Raw genomic sequence first — 17,940 nt, 5'->3', positions numbered from 1 at the left:
CTCCGCCAACTATATCGCATTCTCTCTCTCTCTCTCTGGTTACAGCAGTTACTGAATGCACAAAGAGACACAAATAAGTAGACTGGTGGAAAAAAGACACAGGTGAAAATCATCACACGTTACTTGCCAGTTTGACCCGCCTCCTCTCTGTTCGCCACTGATCCTCAACCATGCCCCTGCTTCTGTATATTACTTTTGCGATTTCTTTGAATGAAAACAGATTGCATAACAATATTTGAATAAAAACAAATCTCTCAAAATAATTTCTCAAACTCAAAATTTAGAGTGTACGTGCATATTTTACATATCTTAGTGGATCTTACTATAATAAAAATATGAAAAATTAGCTCTCCCGTCATAGACGTGTGAGCACCCCTGGTGTAGTGTGTATAAAATAACTGACAGGAGGCAAATCCAAACACAAACAAGCATTCCGGACCGGAAATCAGTTTTCCAAATGGGGTTTCTCAGCAACTTATTACACTTGCGCTGAGGCAAAGCTTAAACCTGTGTATTTTTTTTTTCATGTTTTAGTTACCTATCAGGTTATTTGTACAAGTAAGACATTAAGAAAAATGACTATTGCACCTTTAAAGGTACAAAAGGTGATAGAGAGCAAACAAGAGCAAAAAGGACAGTTTATCAGTAATTATTAAGTAATAGTACAGATTAGTAGTGTTGTTTTTTTTTTCTGAGAGTACAGTATGGTAATAAAACAGCATAAACTGCAGGCTGAAGTTCTGATAAAACTGCCAGCTCTGCCTGGCTGGACTTCAGTATAGTAGTCTACAGCTGCTTTCCTTTCCAAATACTTCTGATCTCAGTTGGAGTAATGTGAGACCGCGGAGGTGTGCTGAAGAGACCGAGGGGAAAGAAAAAAAGGGAAAAGTGCAGCTCCACAGTTTGGAACACGGCCACTCGCATCGGGGTGAGGAGAAGCGGTGAACACTTCAGCACTCCAGCAGGACGTCGGACTCGGAACTCGCAGCTCAGATGGAAAGCAGAGGCGTGAAAGAGGAATAGATGGTGGAGAAATTGAGCACGTGCTGTTTGCGGGTACACTTTTGGACGGAGACATGGTGCGGGGAAAGGAAGAGCTGGCTCTGGCTGTGGCTCTCGGGCTGCTCGGCGTGTTTTTAGCGCCTGTGCAGCAAGCCGCAGCTTTTCCTGCCTGGACGTTTGAGGTAAGGTGTGAGTTTGTTTTTCGCGGTACTTCACATTAAAAACTCTTTCTCGTGGTAAAGGGCTGTGGCGCGGAGTGGAACCGCTGCATGTCAGTAACACACATCTGTAGTGTCCTAATTGGCGTCCTAGTCCCTAGACACTACATGGGTCAGGAAGCTACTCTGTGCATAAAATAGTATAATTGATGGAATGGTTAAAAAACTCTTAACCCAAGACCTGACTTATATTTAATCATATATTTTCAAAATCCTGAGTAAGATTTAACTCGCACTTGAACTGAGGATCGAACCCCGGTCGCTGGCGCACTGCAACAGCCACATTTACCGTTATACTATATTATAACAGAGGGCTATTATAATCTGATTAATTTAATTCTATAGTTTCAGTTCCCGTCATCGCCAGTATTCTCGCGAGATTTCATAATGTAATTGGTTTACGTTAATTCTGCGTGAATTGATCACACTCACTCTATATAATTAAAGCTAGTAATTAGAAACCTGATTAAAAAATGTAGTAGAAGCAATGAAATCCCGTTTTGATGAGAAACTTGATTTTTTTAATGTCAGCTATATGCAATATGTGCTCTTAAATCTAACTGACCACTTATTATTATTATTATTATTATTATTATTATTATTATTATTTCAGTGTAGAAGGGAGAATAGGTCTAATACTACTACTACTGCTACTACTACTACTAATAATAACAATAATAATAATAATAATAGTACAACCAGATGCAGTAGTAGTCACATGGTCAGATGGCACATTGATGAGATTTGTATACACAGATCTGATTATGAATATATACAGTATGCTGCATATGAGCAATATGTAAGTGGTACAATAGAAAAATGGCAAGATATAGTATATGCATACACAGTGCCAAGAAAAATATACAAATATGTGAAATATGTGGTGTGGAATGTGCAAAATACTACTGCTACTACTACTACTACTAATAATAATAATAATAAGACGAAGATGATGATGATTTTATGTATGTATGTGTGTATATATATCTATCTATATATATATATATATATATATATATATATATATATATATTCTCAGATTCAAGGTCACTTTACAAAATCCATAACAGAAATCTGAAATAATTTTCGTAAAACAAATCGAATTAAATGAAATAAAATGTTACAAACATGAATCAGAATGAATAGATACAATAGAATAACAACAAATAAATGGACAAAATAAAGGAATGAATGACAGGATGGACAGCATACCAGAACAAATCCAGAGGACATAAGAATCATAAGCAGGAGTATACATACATATACGTAAGAGGGACACCATACACTTCAGCATGAGAACTGGAATGGAACTGAATGAAGAGTTTCTGGTTCAGCTTTAAAATCTGAGTAGAGGAGCTATCACAGGGACTTTGAAGAAGTGAATTCCAAAGTGTAGGAGCTATAATGCTAAACACTGTACCCCTTACTGAGGTCAGGCTAAAACGAGGTGCCACATGGAGTATCGGGATGATGAAGAAGGTCAGCAATCAGATCTTCTGAAAAAAAAGTAAGATGTTTAAAGTTTAACATTCATTTCACAGACCTCCAATGCTCAAGATTTGTACAGCAGTTCTTTCTTGTAAATAATGTAGTACACTCTACTACATTTATAGGGTGGTTAGACTTCCTAAAGTGGTATTTGAACCCTTTTCTGAAAGTGAAACTCTGAAAGTGAAAGACAAACAGAAGAACCTTTCATGGTTCTTAGGATAAAGACTGATTTCAATGCAATCCTGTAACTCAATATGGTCCAAACTACAGACGGGTGACAAAACGTAAAGTCTACAGCTAGTGCAACTTGGCATAGCTTGTACAAGTCTCTGGAACTGTACTGGAAGGAAGAACACCATTCTTTCAGAAGTTGTTCCCTTCATTGGTGTTTTAATGATGGTGGTAGAGAGTGCTGTCTAACACATCAGTCCATAATCTGCCATAGATGTTTCATTGGGTTGAGATCTGGTGAGTGTGAAGGCCATAGCATATGATTTACACAGTTTTCATCCTCATCAACCCATTCAGTGAGCCCTCATGCCCTGTGGATGGGGGTGGAGTTATCCTGATAGAGACCACTCCCATCAGGATAGAAATCTTTCATTCATTTCCAAAGGCTCTGTAGTTGGAACCATATGTTTCTTTACATTATCATCAACCACTGCTAAGGGTTAACATAAGACACGCTCTCATGACATTCAGATTCAGCCTGGCTCATGTAAATGCTGCGTTCATTCAGCTCTGGGGTGTGTAGGTTTTTTAAACCACAATCATTAATCAAATCAACCGAAAGCCCAGCTTATTATCCAATTATTGATCTTAAACCATATCATTCAGTAACAACAGCAAAACAGGATAGGTATATAAATACCAGAGGGTGGGATGCAAGTCTTGGCCCATTAAGGGTTCCTAGGAGTTGAAGGGGTTAAGAAAAAAAAAAAAAAGATTTTAAACGACAACGCTGAGGTGTTCTTGTCAGAGTTACGAAGGAGTCAGTTCACCAAATTGATGTGACAGACATGTATACACATCGACACTGTTACATAGTATTTCCTGTAATTTTTGCAGATGATGAAGCCAGAAAAAAATTGTACTAACAAAGTGTAAACATTCATCTAAATTCCACCTGTCACAATTTATTGCTTAAACCTGAAAGGTTTATGAAAGCATGAGCATTCACCTCACACGTGTCTGACAATTTTATCCAATGCAGCTTAGGCATAGCTGACAGTTGAAAGTTACAGGTTCTGCTCATGGTCCAAATAGTGGTATGTGAAGTTTTTGGGGATTTGGGATTTGAACTCACAGCCTTTTAGTCAGAAAGCACAGATCCCTAACCAATACAATATCACTGCTGCATCTAATGTGTTGTGAACAATTACAGAATAATTCACTAAAGTTATAGGTACTTATCAGTTACATCTTATAATTTAAACGCTGCGAGAATAGATTTTTCCTTCCTTCAGTCCAACTAGACACCATGCGAAACCATGTTAACTGAACCTTTTTGATTTTGCAATGAACTAGCCTAAACCCAACAAATTGGGAGAAAAAGTGTGTCAGGACCATATGGAAAGACTTTTGCAGATGCTGAGGCTGAGCAATTTTGCTTGAGAACTGTGACGGTAAACATTGCTCGAGTCAAGTGTAATGTCAGGTTCAGGTTTAGTGGTTCCTGGCAGAGTTTATGACAGGAGGGACTGTGAAGTAGCCGCACTATTCATGGCTTCGTTTGAGCAGTGAATGCCAAGACTCTGTTACTTTCGAACCATGCTTTAATTCACCATGCTGAGTCTGCTCAGCCTTAACAGACTGTTTTGACTTGCATAAACAAAAAAGCTTTTCAGGTGGTGTTTGAGAACACCTTTTATAAAGTTGGCTAGATCCATTTAATGGATGCTTTCTGAAGAAGCAAAAACCTGCATCTGTAATGGGGTTCTGAATCCTATCACAGTGTGGTTATTTGAGGTTAATTAATAATAAGTCAAGGCGAATTCCACTGTAGAACTAATGAAGCCGTTCAGATAAGTGGTGAAACGTCTTGGAAATCACAATACAATTAGACAAGAGATAGCTTGGTAACTCATGTAACTCCTATGACAACCCCAAAGGTTAATGGATGATGCAAATATTATCACATTCCTGGAATCAATGGCTCACTGTATTTAGCCAGATATCTTTTTGAAATGTATATACTCACTGACCACTTCACTAGGAACACCTGTATACCTGTGCATTCATGCAATGAGCCAATCAGATGATCATGTGGCAGTAGCACCATGCATAAAGTCATGGAGACACTGGCCAGCAACTTGACCTGTTTTTGGGCCAGATGGGCTGGTTTGAGTATTTCAGAAGTGCTGATCTGGGATTTTCACACATACCAGTTTCGAGAGTTTACGCAAAATGGTGCAAAAAAAAACCTCCCCAAAGAACATCCAGTGACCAGCAGTTCTGTGGGCAGAAACGTCTTGATGAGGGAGGTCAGAGGAGAACGGCCAGACTGGTTCAAGCTGACAGGAAGGCTACGCTAACTCAAACAATCCCGCTTTACAACCGTGGTGAGCAGAAAAGCATCTCAGAGTGCACAAGACGATGAACCTTGGGGCTACAACAGCAGAAGACCACACTGGTTTCCACTCCTGTCAGCTAAGAACAGGCTACAGTGGACACAGGCTCAGAGAAACTGGACAGTTACTGAAGATTGGAGAAGTTTGGAAAAAACGTCGCCTGGTCTTATGATATTATTAGTTTGACATTCGAGGTTTTGTAAATTGTTCCTCTGTACAGTCCATGAATAAACGCTGCTAGTCTGAATGATACATAAAAAAACCTAAAGCATACAACATCATCTTACGTGATCGAGCTGCAATCCAAGCTGATCCTCTAAAGCAGACCCGGCATCGTTTGAGGGTCCGACACTGCCACGCTTGCCTTGGACTTTGGATGTCATTTTCCATTGACTTTCTTTAGGAAAAAAGAGAAGGCGTCTGCCAAGAGTGCAGCTTAGAACAACAAGCCTGAAAAAGCATGTGATATAAAGCCAGGCTACATGGCCTGTTTTGGGACTGTTTCCACTCAGGAATGTCTCCTCTCCCACACTGGCCCAAAAAAAGGCGTCTGTCTTCTCTCTTTCTCTATAAACTGCTGTTATCAGTTTCTACAAGAAATCCAGATGGGTCATATTGACCAGGGGATTAGCATAATGGAAAGTTCATCATTGTACGTTGCAACACATACAGACATTGTTTCTCTATTACTGTTCATCTAGACATTGAGCTTGAAGTTCTGTGTAAAATGTGGAAGGGCTTGACGTTTCATTCCAAGTCTGTAAACTTTTAACCCAGACACTTTCTGGCTTGCTGTGATGTGTGATGTGTGTTTCTGTGTTCCAATGTAGAGGACTTTCGGTATAAGGTTACTCCTGCAGTACTTTAAAGCTTCTTCATATGCGTCTTTATCTCAAGATGGATACAATTACACAACAACAAAAAAAAAGTCAAGAAGATTTTTTCTTCACTTTCGACACACTCTCGTTTAATAAGTAATTAAAAAATGACATTGAAATTTAATAAGTAATTAAAAAATGAATTTTTCTGAAAAATATCAGAAAAATATCCTTTGCTTTTATACCTGTTCAGTAAAACATTTATGCCAAATTATCATTTTATGGAATATCTAGTGCACATGTGAGAGGCCGTAGTGGGGATGATTCCCGTGGAGCACTGTGATCAAAATTTTTTATTTCCCCTGCTTGTTCCAAAGTTAAGCTTGCCAGCTCGTGAACTGACAAAGCCACCCAAATTTTCAACTGTCATCCTCGGATAGTTACATAAGATCCACGTGTAGAGCACCGTTTCAAACATGCACACTAACTGCAGAGGTTGTAACTCTGCAGTAGATGTTTAGTTGTAGCAATATCCTTTATGAATGTCTTTCATTAGAGCAGCCTGTAGCAGGGCTAGTGTTGGCCAGCTTAAAGAAAGTCAAGCTTCAATAATTCATCTTCGTTTCATACCACTGCTGGGTCGACATGTCTGTGTCTCAGAATCAAGGAAGCTCCTGTTTTATGCATACTGTATCTGTGTATGAACGGCGTAATAAACAGCTCTCGGGGGGTTTTCACATTGATTTAGACGTATCATACGGTAATTATGAAATCCTTCATTATTAAATTAGTCTAGTTTGTTTATATACTGGGAAATAATACCAACGAAATTCATCAGTGCTTTGTAACAGTTTTCCAACAAGTCTTCAGGACTTTGTTAACGCTTTGCAGTTTCACGGTAACGTGACAAGCTGCACTTTGGCCCCATTAACTTCAAGTCAGAGAGAAAAAAAAACGAGCATGATGAACGACTGCACTAACACAAGTGATAAACACTACAAAAAATTATCGTAGCAAGTAAAAATAGCTTGAATATATGCAAATTCAACTAATATTTCTCTTAAAAAATAATAATTAAGCCTATTTCTAGATATTTTGTACTCATTTCAAGCTTGAAATTGTCTTATTCTTTTGAAAGATAGTTTTGCTTAATTTAAACGTTCATTTCTAGAAATGATCTGCCAATATTTTAAGCTTAAAATATGTCTAGAAATAGGCTGAATGGTCTATAACAATGCTTTTTGTTATATAATATTCACATAACAAGAAATATTAGATAACCTTCCCTCTACTCAAGATGCTGTCACTTGCCAAGATGTGATTTTTTTTTTTTTTTTTTTTTGCAGTGCAGGAACTAACTTGTTTCATGGTGTGATGTGACATGATGTGTTCTTAAATGAATAAAATAAAATATTGGAATAAAATATTGGCAAATTGCTGAGGTATTAGAGGAATTAAAAAACTTCAGGATATGCCGTTATAAGAAAATAATCAACTACTGGGTGGGAAAAGTAGCTCCGCTTCCTGTCATTCAGGATAATACCACACCTTCATCGATTATTTTCCTGTAACAGCACGCCACGTTGTGTTTTATTCCTGACATATTCTCTCTAGTAACTAACGGCGTAATTATGTAATACACGTGGTGGAGATATTGGATAACAGTTTCACCCTCATGTACACAATGAAATACTGCAGCCGTCTGAGTCTGATGTACTTTTAATGAGGCCACTGCAAGCTTCATAATACATCATTATGGACATTGATACTTCATTTCAAAAATAAGTTGTCACTTTAGTTAGTCAACACTAAGCTCTCAGATTAAATACCCAAAGGAATGATTTTATTTTCTTCTCTCCTGTCCACATAGATTTTCTATAAAGCAACAGTGCTAGCACTGGACATAAAGCAGGTTTCAGGCAGAAAGACAAGTCACACAATAGTAAGGGTTATGTAACCTATTTAAATAAAGCGGCTGTCTGTTTGCACATTTCAAATTCAAATCTATTTGCCTAATTCCTTCAAGATGTGCTTCTGGATAACAAGCCATTAATACTATCAGAAGAGTGCTACTATTAACACTGTATCAGGAGACGAGTCACGCGTATTGGAGCAAAGGCCTCACAGGCTTTGCCATTTGGCTAATCTGAGGTTTTTTTGTCCAAGGAAGAAGCTCACATGTCTGGCGTTTTGATCATTGGGATCCGCAAAGACGCCCGGTCCCACGTGCTTCACCTTTCCAGGAACAAGCGCTACACTCTGACCCCGGAGAAACTGAAATGGGACAAATTCAAGCTAACCTACAAGTAGGCATGCTGTTTGTTTAAAAGTGCTCAAACCATGATTTATGACCTTATTTTGTCATTTACAAGCCTGTAGAATAAGGACATTTTTGTGTAGTGTTATGTAAAAAGTCAGTGAAGCTTTTCAGCCATCCAGGACATTTTGAACGTCAAGGAGAATGAACAAGAGGTTTAATTTCGAAGACGTTTTGCCATACAAGAATCGGTTTTGCAGAATTTGCTCGAGGAATTTGGGGAAAAGGTACTGTTTATGTTTACAATTCCTGCTGCAGACTGCTGTCATTCCCGAGGAACCTGATGAACGCCAGTGACACACGCCGGGGTATCGCCAAGGCCTTTGCCATGTGGAGCGACGTATCACCTTTCAGCTTTAGAGAGGTGCCTGTTGATGAGGAGGCTGACATCAAAATCGGTATGAGCATGGACTTTCATACTCACAATGCCATACATATATAAAAAAAAGTCAAGGCACTTAATGGAGAGACATTACACAGAGAATTAACAATAAAAAAAAACATTTTCTATAAAAGTAGAATTGCTGATGAGGAATATATGCATTAAGATAAGACAAGATAAAACTATATTCATCCCGCAGAACATTTTTGTGCCAATTTGCTCAAGACAAAACAAGTAACAAACAAAAACCTATAATATGCAAGAAAAAATAGAAATATTCTTTATAACTGTACAATATCAGAACGTTAATAATAAAGTGGCTGGATTATAGGGCTGATGTGGAGATGTGAGAAGAATCATTTATGTATTTTTTATGTAACATTTTCTAAACTCTGTTCTTAGGAATTGTTTATCCATTAATACATTTAAACGCTATTTGATAGAGGTAATCCAAATTCATTTGAACACACCCTCCGTCTTCTTTGCACATTTAAAATTGAGATGTATATTTATTAATAATTCAAGATGTAGTCTCATTTAACAAACCATTACCGCTACGAGAGCAGTGTATTTTGTAAAATCCATCAAAACAGTAAACCAGATTTATCCCAGCCAATGTTCACTTAAATTCCTGGCCTTGATTGCAGACATCATTTGTTAACATATTATGTCTGGAAACTATCACAACCAAACCCAACTGAACAGGGTATAATTAGTTCCATTCATTTGAAATAGCTCTAAATCACTTTAGTGACAGAAACGTGGATGAAGTCCAGATTTTGTGCCACATCTTTGCTGTTGTATTATTCGTTAGAAAGCCAAAATACTTGTGGCTAGGCGCAAAAATCCTGAATGCAAGTTGGACAAAAGAGGCATCATGCCTATTTTACATGAGGGTTAAGGGTCTTGCTCAAGGGCCCACAAGATGACAGTTTCAGACTCTCCAGCCACTAACACAGAACCTTAGCCACTATTGGCCATAATTATATTTAAACAAATGAACTCGACATGATTTGCACCTTGGAGATCATTGATTATTAATGATGATTATCAAAATTACTAAATACGCTCAAATGTGTGGCAGTCTGACAATAAAAATGCAAGAAAAGGCAAAAATGACACACAAAACGAAAATCTACTTTGACTTTTCTACTTTAAGAAAGCATAAAAATGTTTAGCCAAAATGACATGGAAAATGTTTTTAGTTAGGTTGCTTTGCCTTGGGTTTCTGCCAGAACACGTCAGGTCAAGAGCCAGTGTAACAAAACACGTCGGTAAATGCAACCAGTCTGCCCAAAGACGTCTAAATACTAGTTAAGTGTGCTTTTCTGATGATTTGAATACGTTTTTGGATTAGATATAAGTCTGATCAAATCAGTTGTAATCAAACGCCAGCTGTCAAAATTCCCATAATGTTCATGCGCTGTCACATCATCATTAAAATGTTTAAATGACCTAATGAAAAAAAATCAAGGAAAGACATTTAGTCAAAATAACTGACTGAATGAATGAGTGGAGTGATGAGTGGAGAGACAGTGATGTGATGAGATGTGATCTAATGTTTAAATTCCACAAGTGACTTTTACCTCCGGTGTTGAGACAGAGACTGATGTGGAAGATTCTGAGAGTGAGAACTTGAAATTCTTTAAAATGTGGCTGTAATTTTTTTTTTTTTTCCCAGAAGTAGATTGGGTTAATGTAGAGATAGGTGGGTTGTATTTCAGTGGAGTTGGGGGTAAGCAGACTTTAAAATGCTAGAAATTTACTTCTGGTTGAGTTCTCAGGACTATATATAGCAGAAAATGTCCAAATTTGACCACACGAAAGGCTTTCCATGTTGCCACATATATTGATTTAAAGTGCATGTTGTAAAAAGCCTATGTTTGAATCATTTTATGCCCATGTGGAAATCATTCCGATTAGATAAATCCTAAATTAAAATGGAAATGCATTGTAAATTCGGCTCACTTCTGTTCCAGGCTCACCCACATAAAAAACCTATTAACATTTAAATTCTAATAAAAACAAGATGGTTACTTTCAGTGGTTTTAACGGACATTTGGCAACCCATGGGACATTCTGGACAAAATGAAATGAGGATTTTGAAAGTACATGTCGGATAAATTAGAGTTATGTTCCACATACGTGCACTTCTGGGAGATGCTGAAAGTTAGTCTAAACTTTCCTAAATTTGAGGACGCCTTAAATTTATGTTCCATAGGGCCTTTGAAGAGTGTGTTGTGTTGATCTTATGTGATATCGTCTCTGTTCATCGATCTGACGATGAGATATAAATACAAGCGCTCCATTTCTTTTGGCAGGCTTCTACCCAGTAAATCATACGGATTGTCTGCAGTCTCACCTGCATCACTGTTTCGATGGCATCACAGGTGAACTGGCACATGCTTTCTTCCCTCCTACCGGAGAGATCCACTTTGATGATGATGAGTACTGGATTTTGGGGAACATGCGCTTCAGCTGGAAGAAAGGCGAGTGACTTTGAATCAAAAACTCCTCATGTTCGTAAATCTCAATTCTCATTCTCTGGCCTTTGTTTAAACAGCTGAGTTCAAGACCACAACTTCACCAGAATTTATCCCAGATTTTTACCAGGATTTCTTGTAAATGCTGCATTTACAGCACAAGCCATTTACCCCCAGTAGGAAAAGATTAAACATTGATCACTAAAGGAGACTCAACCCACTGAATGTGTGGCATGGTTGCTGTTTTTCCTTCTTGGTTGTGTGGATTTAGGAAAGACGCCCTTGGAGTAGGCGTAAATGATGTAAATGTCACTGGCAGTCACTGGGTGACTAAACTTTAACAAATCTATAATATCACCTCAGGGACTACACAACAGCTAATATTCTCATGATCAAAAAAACATCAAAGTATTCTTGAACGAATTTCGAGCCAGTGGCATTTGGTCATCAAATCAAAACGTCAATATTAACCTTGGTCATATGGCGTCAAAACATCAGAGACAATGTCATCATAGGCAAATCCATTATTATCATCTAAACAGGTGTCAGAGGTCAAAATAAGTCTCATCACATGGACAGATGAAAACAAAACTAATGAAGTGTTAATAGTAGACCATAATATTCTCTTAGGAAAAATGATTAAATATAGAACCCTTTGGTTTGTCCCTCTGTGGGAATCCTTAGAGGTGCTATACAGGACCCTAGAAGAGAATGTTTCCTTCCAAGTAGATCCCCTTTAGAAAGCTAACGAGGGATCTACATTACTGTGCAAAAGTCTTAGGCATTTATTTTTTTTTTAGTACAAACTTTGTTATAGATTTTTATTTTATGACGTCTACATTATCGAGTCAGTACAACATTTTAGATTTCCAAACATTCGTTTTCCAGCACAAAATTAAATGTCACAGAAAAATGTTTGTATGTCAGTAAAGAAAGCAGCATATTACATAAGAGACACTTTTCAGACAGAAAAACATAATGAAGGCTGCTGGGTTTTGCTGCAAAAATAAGAAGCAAGTGTGACAGTCAAAGTCTCCAGAAGAACTGTGGCTGCTTCTGCAAGATGCTCAGTAACACTTACAGCTCATTTCCTTATAAAACTGCACACACTGCACCTGAGACTACTATTTTTTTTTTTAAAGTGAAGGATCGTCACACCAAATATTGACTTTGTTTCATTTATTACTGTTTACTGCTCTTTATAGTATTTTTTTTAATGTAGAAACATTTAATTTCATTATTTTTGAAGGCATCTTTGCTCTATGGCATTCCTTTGCATGTGCCTAAGACTTTTGCACAGAACTGTATGTCAAGTGTAATGTCTTTAGTTATTCAAAAGGTCTAGGTTTCTTATATTATTAAGCAACTCACTGGCCACTTTAACAGGAATGCCTGTATACCTGCTCATTCAAACAATTATCCAATCAGCCAATCATGTGGCAGTAGCACAGTGCATAAATTCATGCAGATACAGATCATGAGCTTCAGTTAACGTTCACGTCAAACACCAGACTGAGAAAAAAAAAAAAAAAAAAAGTGATCTCAGTGACTTTGACCGTGGCATGATTGATTGTGTCAGGTGGGCTGGTTTGAGTATTTGAGAAATGGTTGATCTCCTGGAACACTCACGCACAACAGTCTCTAGAGTTTACACAGAGTGGTGCAAACAACAAAAAACATCCAATGAGCGGGTGGAAATGTCTTGTTGTTGAGAGAGGTAAGAGCAGAATTGCTAGACTGGTGTGAGCTGACAGGAGGCTGTGGTAACTCAAATAACCACGCCTTACAACCGTGGTGAGCAGAAAAGCATCTCAGAATGCACAACATGCCGAATATTGAAGCAGATGGGCTATCAAAAAAAAACCCAAAAAAAAAACCACCACATCAGGTTCCACTCCTGTCATCCAAGGACAGGAATCCGAGGCTACAGTAGGTACAGGATCAAGACCTTGTCTTTTTCACAATCCTCAACTGTCCAGTTTCGATCTGGTGCCCAAGTTTGCCTCAGGTTCCTGTTCTTGGCTGACCAGCATCTGCATGATTTTATGCGTTTTATGCTGCTGCAACATGATAGGCCAATTGAACGATTGCATACATGTGCACCTTTACACTGACCTGATTAGCACTAACACTGCAGGAAGGTAATTTTGTCCTTACATGAGTGTGTGTGATTGTTCTTTGAGCAGGGGTCTGGCTGACTGACCTGGTGCACGTAGCTGCTCACGAGATTGGTCACGCACTGGGTCTGATGCACTCGCAGAACCCAACAGCCATAATGCATCTCAACGCGACGCTAACTGGCCGCAAACTCATAACACAGGACGACGTCTGGGGACTCCAGCGACTATACGGTGCGCAGATAGAACAGCTGGTTTCATTTAATACAGGAGCAGTGAGATAGGTTATCCAAGACAGGGACTTGTAAAATGCATGCTGATTCAGTGCTTAGTAATGATTGTGAAGAAATGTCTTGGCATGGAATCTTAATGTTCTCAGAAATGTGCTCAGAGTGAATTCTTTCAAAGGTAGTCAGCAAGAGTTTACGTGAAGATTACGTGAATCTACTTCTGAATTTCTAAGGCTTCTTTTAAATGTCCTTTCTCCACTTTCTTCTTGCCTATCTTTCCCTCCCTTCTTAATTCTTCTGTCTCTCCCTCCAGGATGTTTGGATAGATTATTTATCTGTCCCGCTTGGGCCAGGAAAGGCTACTGCGAAAGCAAAAGAAAGCTCATGCAAAAGCACTGCCCCCACAGCTGTGACTTCTGTTACAGTAAGAGAGTTAGAGTTTTTTCAGAAATTGTTCAGAAATTGATAATCTGTGAAATCTGGCATTGCCTTAGCCAATCACCTATCAGTTACATTGGTTGTGCCTTGACCACTGCACAAAAAAAAATAAAATAAATAAAATCTAGAAGCAAAGAGACTTTTGTTCTTGCAGGTGCATTTAAAATGTACTTGCAAATCTTGAGAACTCAAATCTGGATTTAATTTTACAAACCCAATCAGAAGTCTTTAAAATGTAAGGTTTAGATACTCTGGTACTGTTTAGTACTTTTATGGCTGAAAATCTCTAACAAAAAAAAATCCAACAGCAATGCATATGTTTGCTTCTGTTACTAAAGAAGCGAAATACATACTTTTAGTCATGATTTAAAGCTCTCAAAAGACACTTGTGGCACTACTGCCAGTCACATTAAAATTATTTTCAAGACCAAGTCTTATTTTTTTCAGTTCTGACCAATAATTATAATGTTAATGGGGTGGTTCCAAAAAAATGTCATTAGACAACAGGAAAAAGCAGATAACCATTTGTCCTCATGAAAAAATAATAGTACTATCAATGTGCAAATTGTAAACACCTCCAGCTCTACATCCACTTTCTTTGTTTTCTTTGCTAATGCCTGGTCGGATTAGCGCAGATTTCAGAATCTAATGTAACTGGCAGCAAGTCAGATTCTAGGGATTGGGAAAATATCATGTAAGTAACCACTATTTACTTTGGATTAATTCATTGTCAAGCCCACAGCATTAGTCATGAATATGAGCAGTAAACATAGAGAAATTGAATGTTGTTTTCAGGCAAAATGGCATAGTTTATGTAGAAAAACATACTTTTCACATGAAAACATCAAGTTCATCAGTTAAATTTACTTTAATACCTTTAACATTCTAAGTACATTTAAAAATAGCAACTTATTTTAACTTGTACTTTGATTACTTAATTTCTCAGTACATTTTCCAACCCTGACTTTCTACTTTCTGCATTTTGACCAGTCTGGACATTTAAATTGCTCATTTTAACTGTATTATCAAAAAGTACCCGCCCACCACCACTGTGATTGGCTAGTAGACAGTAGTCTCTTAAACATACTAATCACAGAAAGTATTGGTCTAATAGTCGAACTGCATTTTCCATAGCAAGGAGGAAGCATTGTTCCTTTTAAAGCAAGCAGCTTGTAAATAGTAGTTATTTTATTGACCAAGTAGCTCAGAAAAACAGTACATCCTTTCATTATCTTAACATATTCGAATTTGTTTTCAGCTGATTGATGCACATAAAAAATGAAATGATGTAGTGTTTATCTCTGCTACTCAGTCATTCAAATAGTTTAACAAGTTGGTCGGTTTGAGCCACTTTTCTATTCTAAGTCAGCATAGTGGAGGTGTTTATATACAATCAGTGTTTTGGTACTTGGATTAACTTAACAGCTAACTACGTAATAGAGGACAAAAAGAGTGAAGTTCTACAAGTGTTGAGCTTTAATTGAGCACTAAGGAAAGTTCAAAAGCCTCAAATGATGCTTTCAAATCTATGTTTCTAATTAGATGATGCAATTCTGTATAATCTTTCTCATATGAGGTCGCAGCAAAAACGGCAACATCCTCAACTCAGTCGAAGCCCCTCCTTTTCTTGAGCAGACAACAATAAAATATGAGCGTTGCCGCTTAATACCCGCCCCCTTGTTTTTTTTTCACGGACAGTTCCTGCTGGTCTGAAAGCCTAGGTTTTCCAAAGTTTGTTTCAAGCCCTTTAGCAGACTAATACATACCATTTTGAAGAGAGAGACATTTTTTGAGAACTACCATCCATCCATTTTTAGGATTGGAGGAAAAAAAAAAAAAAAAAGCAAGAAATGAAGCAGAGTAGATAAACTTGAGAATTCCAAACATTTTGAGATAGGTCTGTATCCTAGAACACAACACTGGGAACATTTCTCCTCCTCCAGCCAGGCTGGTGCAGAAAGCTGAAATTTAGTTTGCTTGGAAGAAAAGGCAGTTCCTAGTCTGGTTCTCATTGCAGTCAGGGTGAAATTTGGTCTTTCGGGGAGCATGTTTTGCATGATTACAAGCCACTGAAATCCCAGCATGTGGCTTGTGGGCAGATGCACAATGATCAACATTGTGTGGCGCAGGACCAAAACATTTGTGGTTACAATGAGTTAGAAGTCGGTAAAGATTCAAATATTTCCGTATCCAACAATGTGGATGACATGATCATTCATATTCAGAACTCAGAGTAAATGTTACTTAACAGTGTCTGTGGTTACTCTTTTTTGGAGATCAGTTTGGCTTAAACCTTGAGAAACCTGGTCAGGCTCCAGGACGTTTCAACGAATTCCATAGAGAGTTTTAAATACACGTTGCAGACGTTACAGTATCACATTTCATTGCTCTGTATTGAGATTGTCCTTATACCCAAACAGCCTTCCCTTTTCCTACCGTCGCCCCGACTCCAAAGCCGCCACGGACCAAACACAAGCTGGTTGCTGAGGGGAGGAAACTTACCTTCCGCTGTGGAAAGAAAATTGCTGCAAAGCAAGGAAAAGTGGAGTGAGTGGGTTTTTTTTTTTCCATTTGTAACCCAATCACTGAACAGTGATGACCTGATTGTACTTTTTTTTTTAACATCAGCTGTACTGATGAACTGATCTCAGTCTGAAAGCTTGAAAAAGTGGTCCACCAAGAAAGGACTGCATTTTCAAGAGACGTTTACCGTTAGGTTCACTCATAACCCACTAACCTTCACCACTCTGATCTCTGTAGCTGGTATAAAGACGGCGAGCTGCTGGAGTTCTCTCACCCTGGCTACATCACCCTGAAGGACGATCACATTAGTATTGTGGCTAATGCTATCAACGAGGGTACCTACACCTGCATCGTGAGGAAGAAGAACAAGGTTTTGACAACCTATTCGTGGAAGCTACGGGTGCGCTTCTGAGGATGTCAAGCCACAACATGAAATAGTACTGACAGAAACCACAGACTGGTTTTATCCAAAATAAGTGCGCCATTCTCTTTGCCACTGTGTTGTCCTCATCTAAAAAAAAAAAAAAAAGTCTGTGATCAAGTGCTGTATATGAGGAAAAGGAGAACAAATGAGATGCAACCAAAGGCTTAAGTTCACCCCAGCACCATGGAACCTCACTTACTCGGGCACATATTCCTCTAGATGCATACATAAAGCTATCAATATTTTGATGTCAGGGTTTTTCTGTTCTTTTTTTTTTTTGTAAATTTGTTTCCTTAGGTGCTAAATAAAAAAAATTATTCTGTGAGAGTTGTGGCTTTTCTCTATAATTGTGGATCATTTTGGAAACAAATTCTCCTATGTTGAATAAACTGCTTGATGCAGCAGTTCTACATAAAAAGCTATTAGACAACAGAGTTAAAAAGTTACAAAAGCTTCTACGTTTAAACTCATCATGAGATCAAGATTCTATGAATGCAAATTAGAAAATGTCCTTAATCCTACACACACCCACTGCACAGTATATTTGTATTAGGTGTGTTTTGATTTGAAATTTTGACAGTGTGAAAACCTAATATAAAAATATCATGGTTTCACGGTGTCATAGTATTAATCAACCATTTAAAGACACAAGCTAGTGGTGAAAATGAAAAGAAAACCGTAGTACATACTTGTTTTCATTTTGATTTCAGTGGGAGGAAAAAAAAAAAAAAGAGAGAGCTTCCTGAAGTGTCTTTAATCTGAAGAAAAAGCGTGAAAACATTTCACACAGGACACTTCCATAAAATCTGTTACACAGTCAGTATATGTCACTGTCATTTAAAAATTAAATTGAGTGCCTACGAGGTACAGGAAAAAAGACGGAAAAGTATTTTAATCTGTATTTTGTTACGGTAGCTCTCATATACC

At 38.0% G+C, this 17,940-nt stretch overlaps 1 protein-coding gene across 2 annotated transcripts; it reads left to right on the top strand.

The window, feature by feature from the left end:
* The first annotated feature begins 795 nt into the window (after positions 1 to 795).
* Positions 796 to 17,340, top strand: mmp23ba (matrix metallopeptidase 23ba). Of its 2 annotated transcripts, none has more exons than XM_026925937.3 (8): positions 796 to 1,184; positions 8,270 to 8,405; positions 8,675 to 8,814; positions 11,120 to 11,287; positions 13,468 to 13,632; positions 13,942 to 14,052; positions 16,487 to 16,613; positions 16,827 to 17,340. In XM_026925937.3, the coding sequence occupies exons 2-8, from the start codon at positions 8,278 to 8,280 to the stop codon at positions 16,999 to 17,001; spliced, it is 1,014 nt and encodes a 337-aa protein (XP_026781738.1). In that variant the 5' UTR covers positions 796 to 1,184; positions 8,270 to 8,277; the 3' UTR covers positions 17,002 to 17,340. The 2 variants fall into 2 exon arrangements, with proteins under 2 accessions (XP_026781738.1, XP_026781737.1); XM_026925936.3 differs by having other exon boundaries at positions 8,266 to 8,405.
* The last annotated feature ends 600 nt before the right edge of the window (positions 17,341 to 17,940 follow it).

This window comes from Pangasianodon hypophthalmus, chromosome 8 (assembly GCF_027358585.1).
Source record: "Pangasianodon hypophthalmus isolate fPanHyp1 chromosome 8, fPanHyp1.pri, whole genome shotgun sequence".
Lineage (NCBI taxonomy): Eukaryota > Metazoa > Chordata > Actinopteri > Siluriformes > Pangasiidae > Pangasianodon > Pangasianodon hypophthalmus.
Note: the sequence above shows the minus strand (reverse complement) of the source record. Positions and strands in the feature narration are given on the sequence as shown.

Excerpts from the sequence above, each read along its gene's own strand:
- mmp23ba (XM_026925936.3), top strand. The coding sequence starts at position 1,077 with ATGGTGCGGGGAAAGGAAGAGCTGGCTCTGGCTGTGGCTCTCGGGCTG. Across the intron at positions 8,815-11,119 it reads GGAGGCTGACATCAAAATCG|GCTTCTACCCAGTAAATCAT; the intron begins GTATGAGCATGG and ends TTCTTTTGGCAG. Across the intron at positions 11,288-13,467 it reads GCGCTTCAGCTGGAAGAAAG|GGGTCTGGCTGACTGACCTG; the intron begins GCGAGTGACTTT and ends TTCTTTGAGCAG.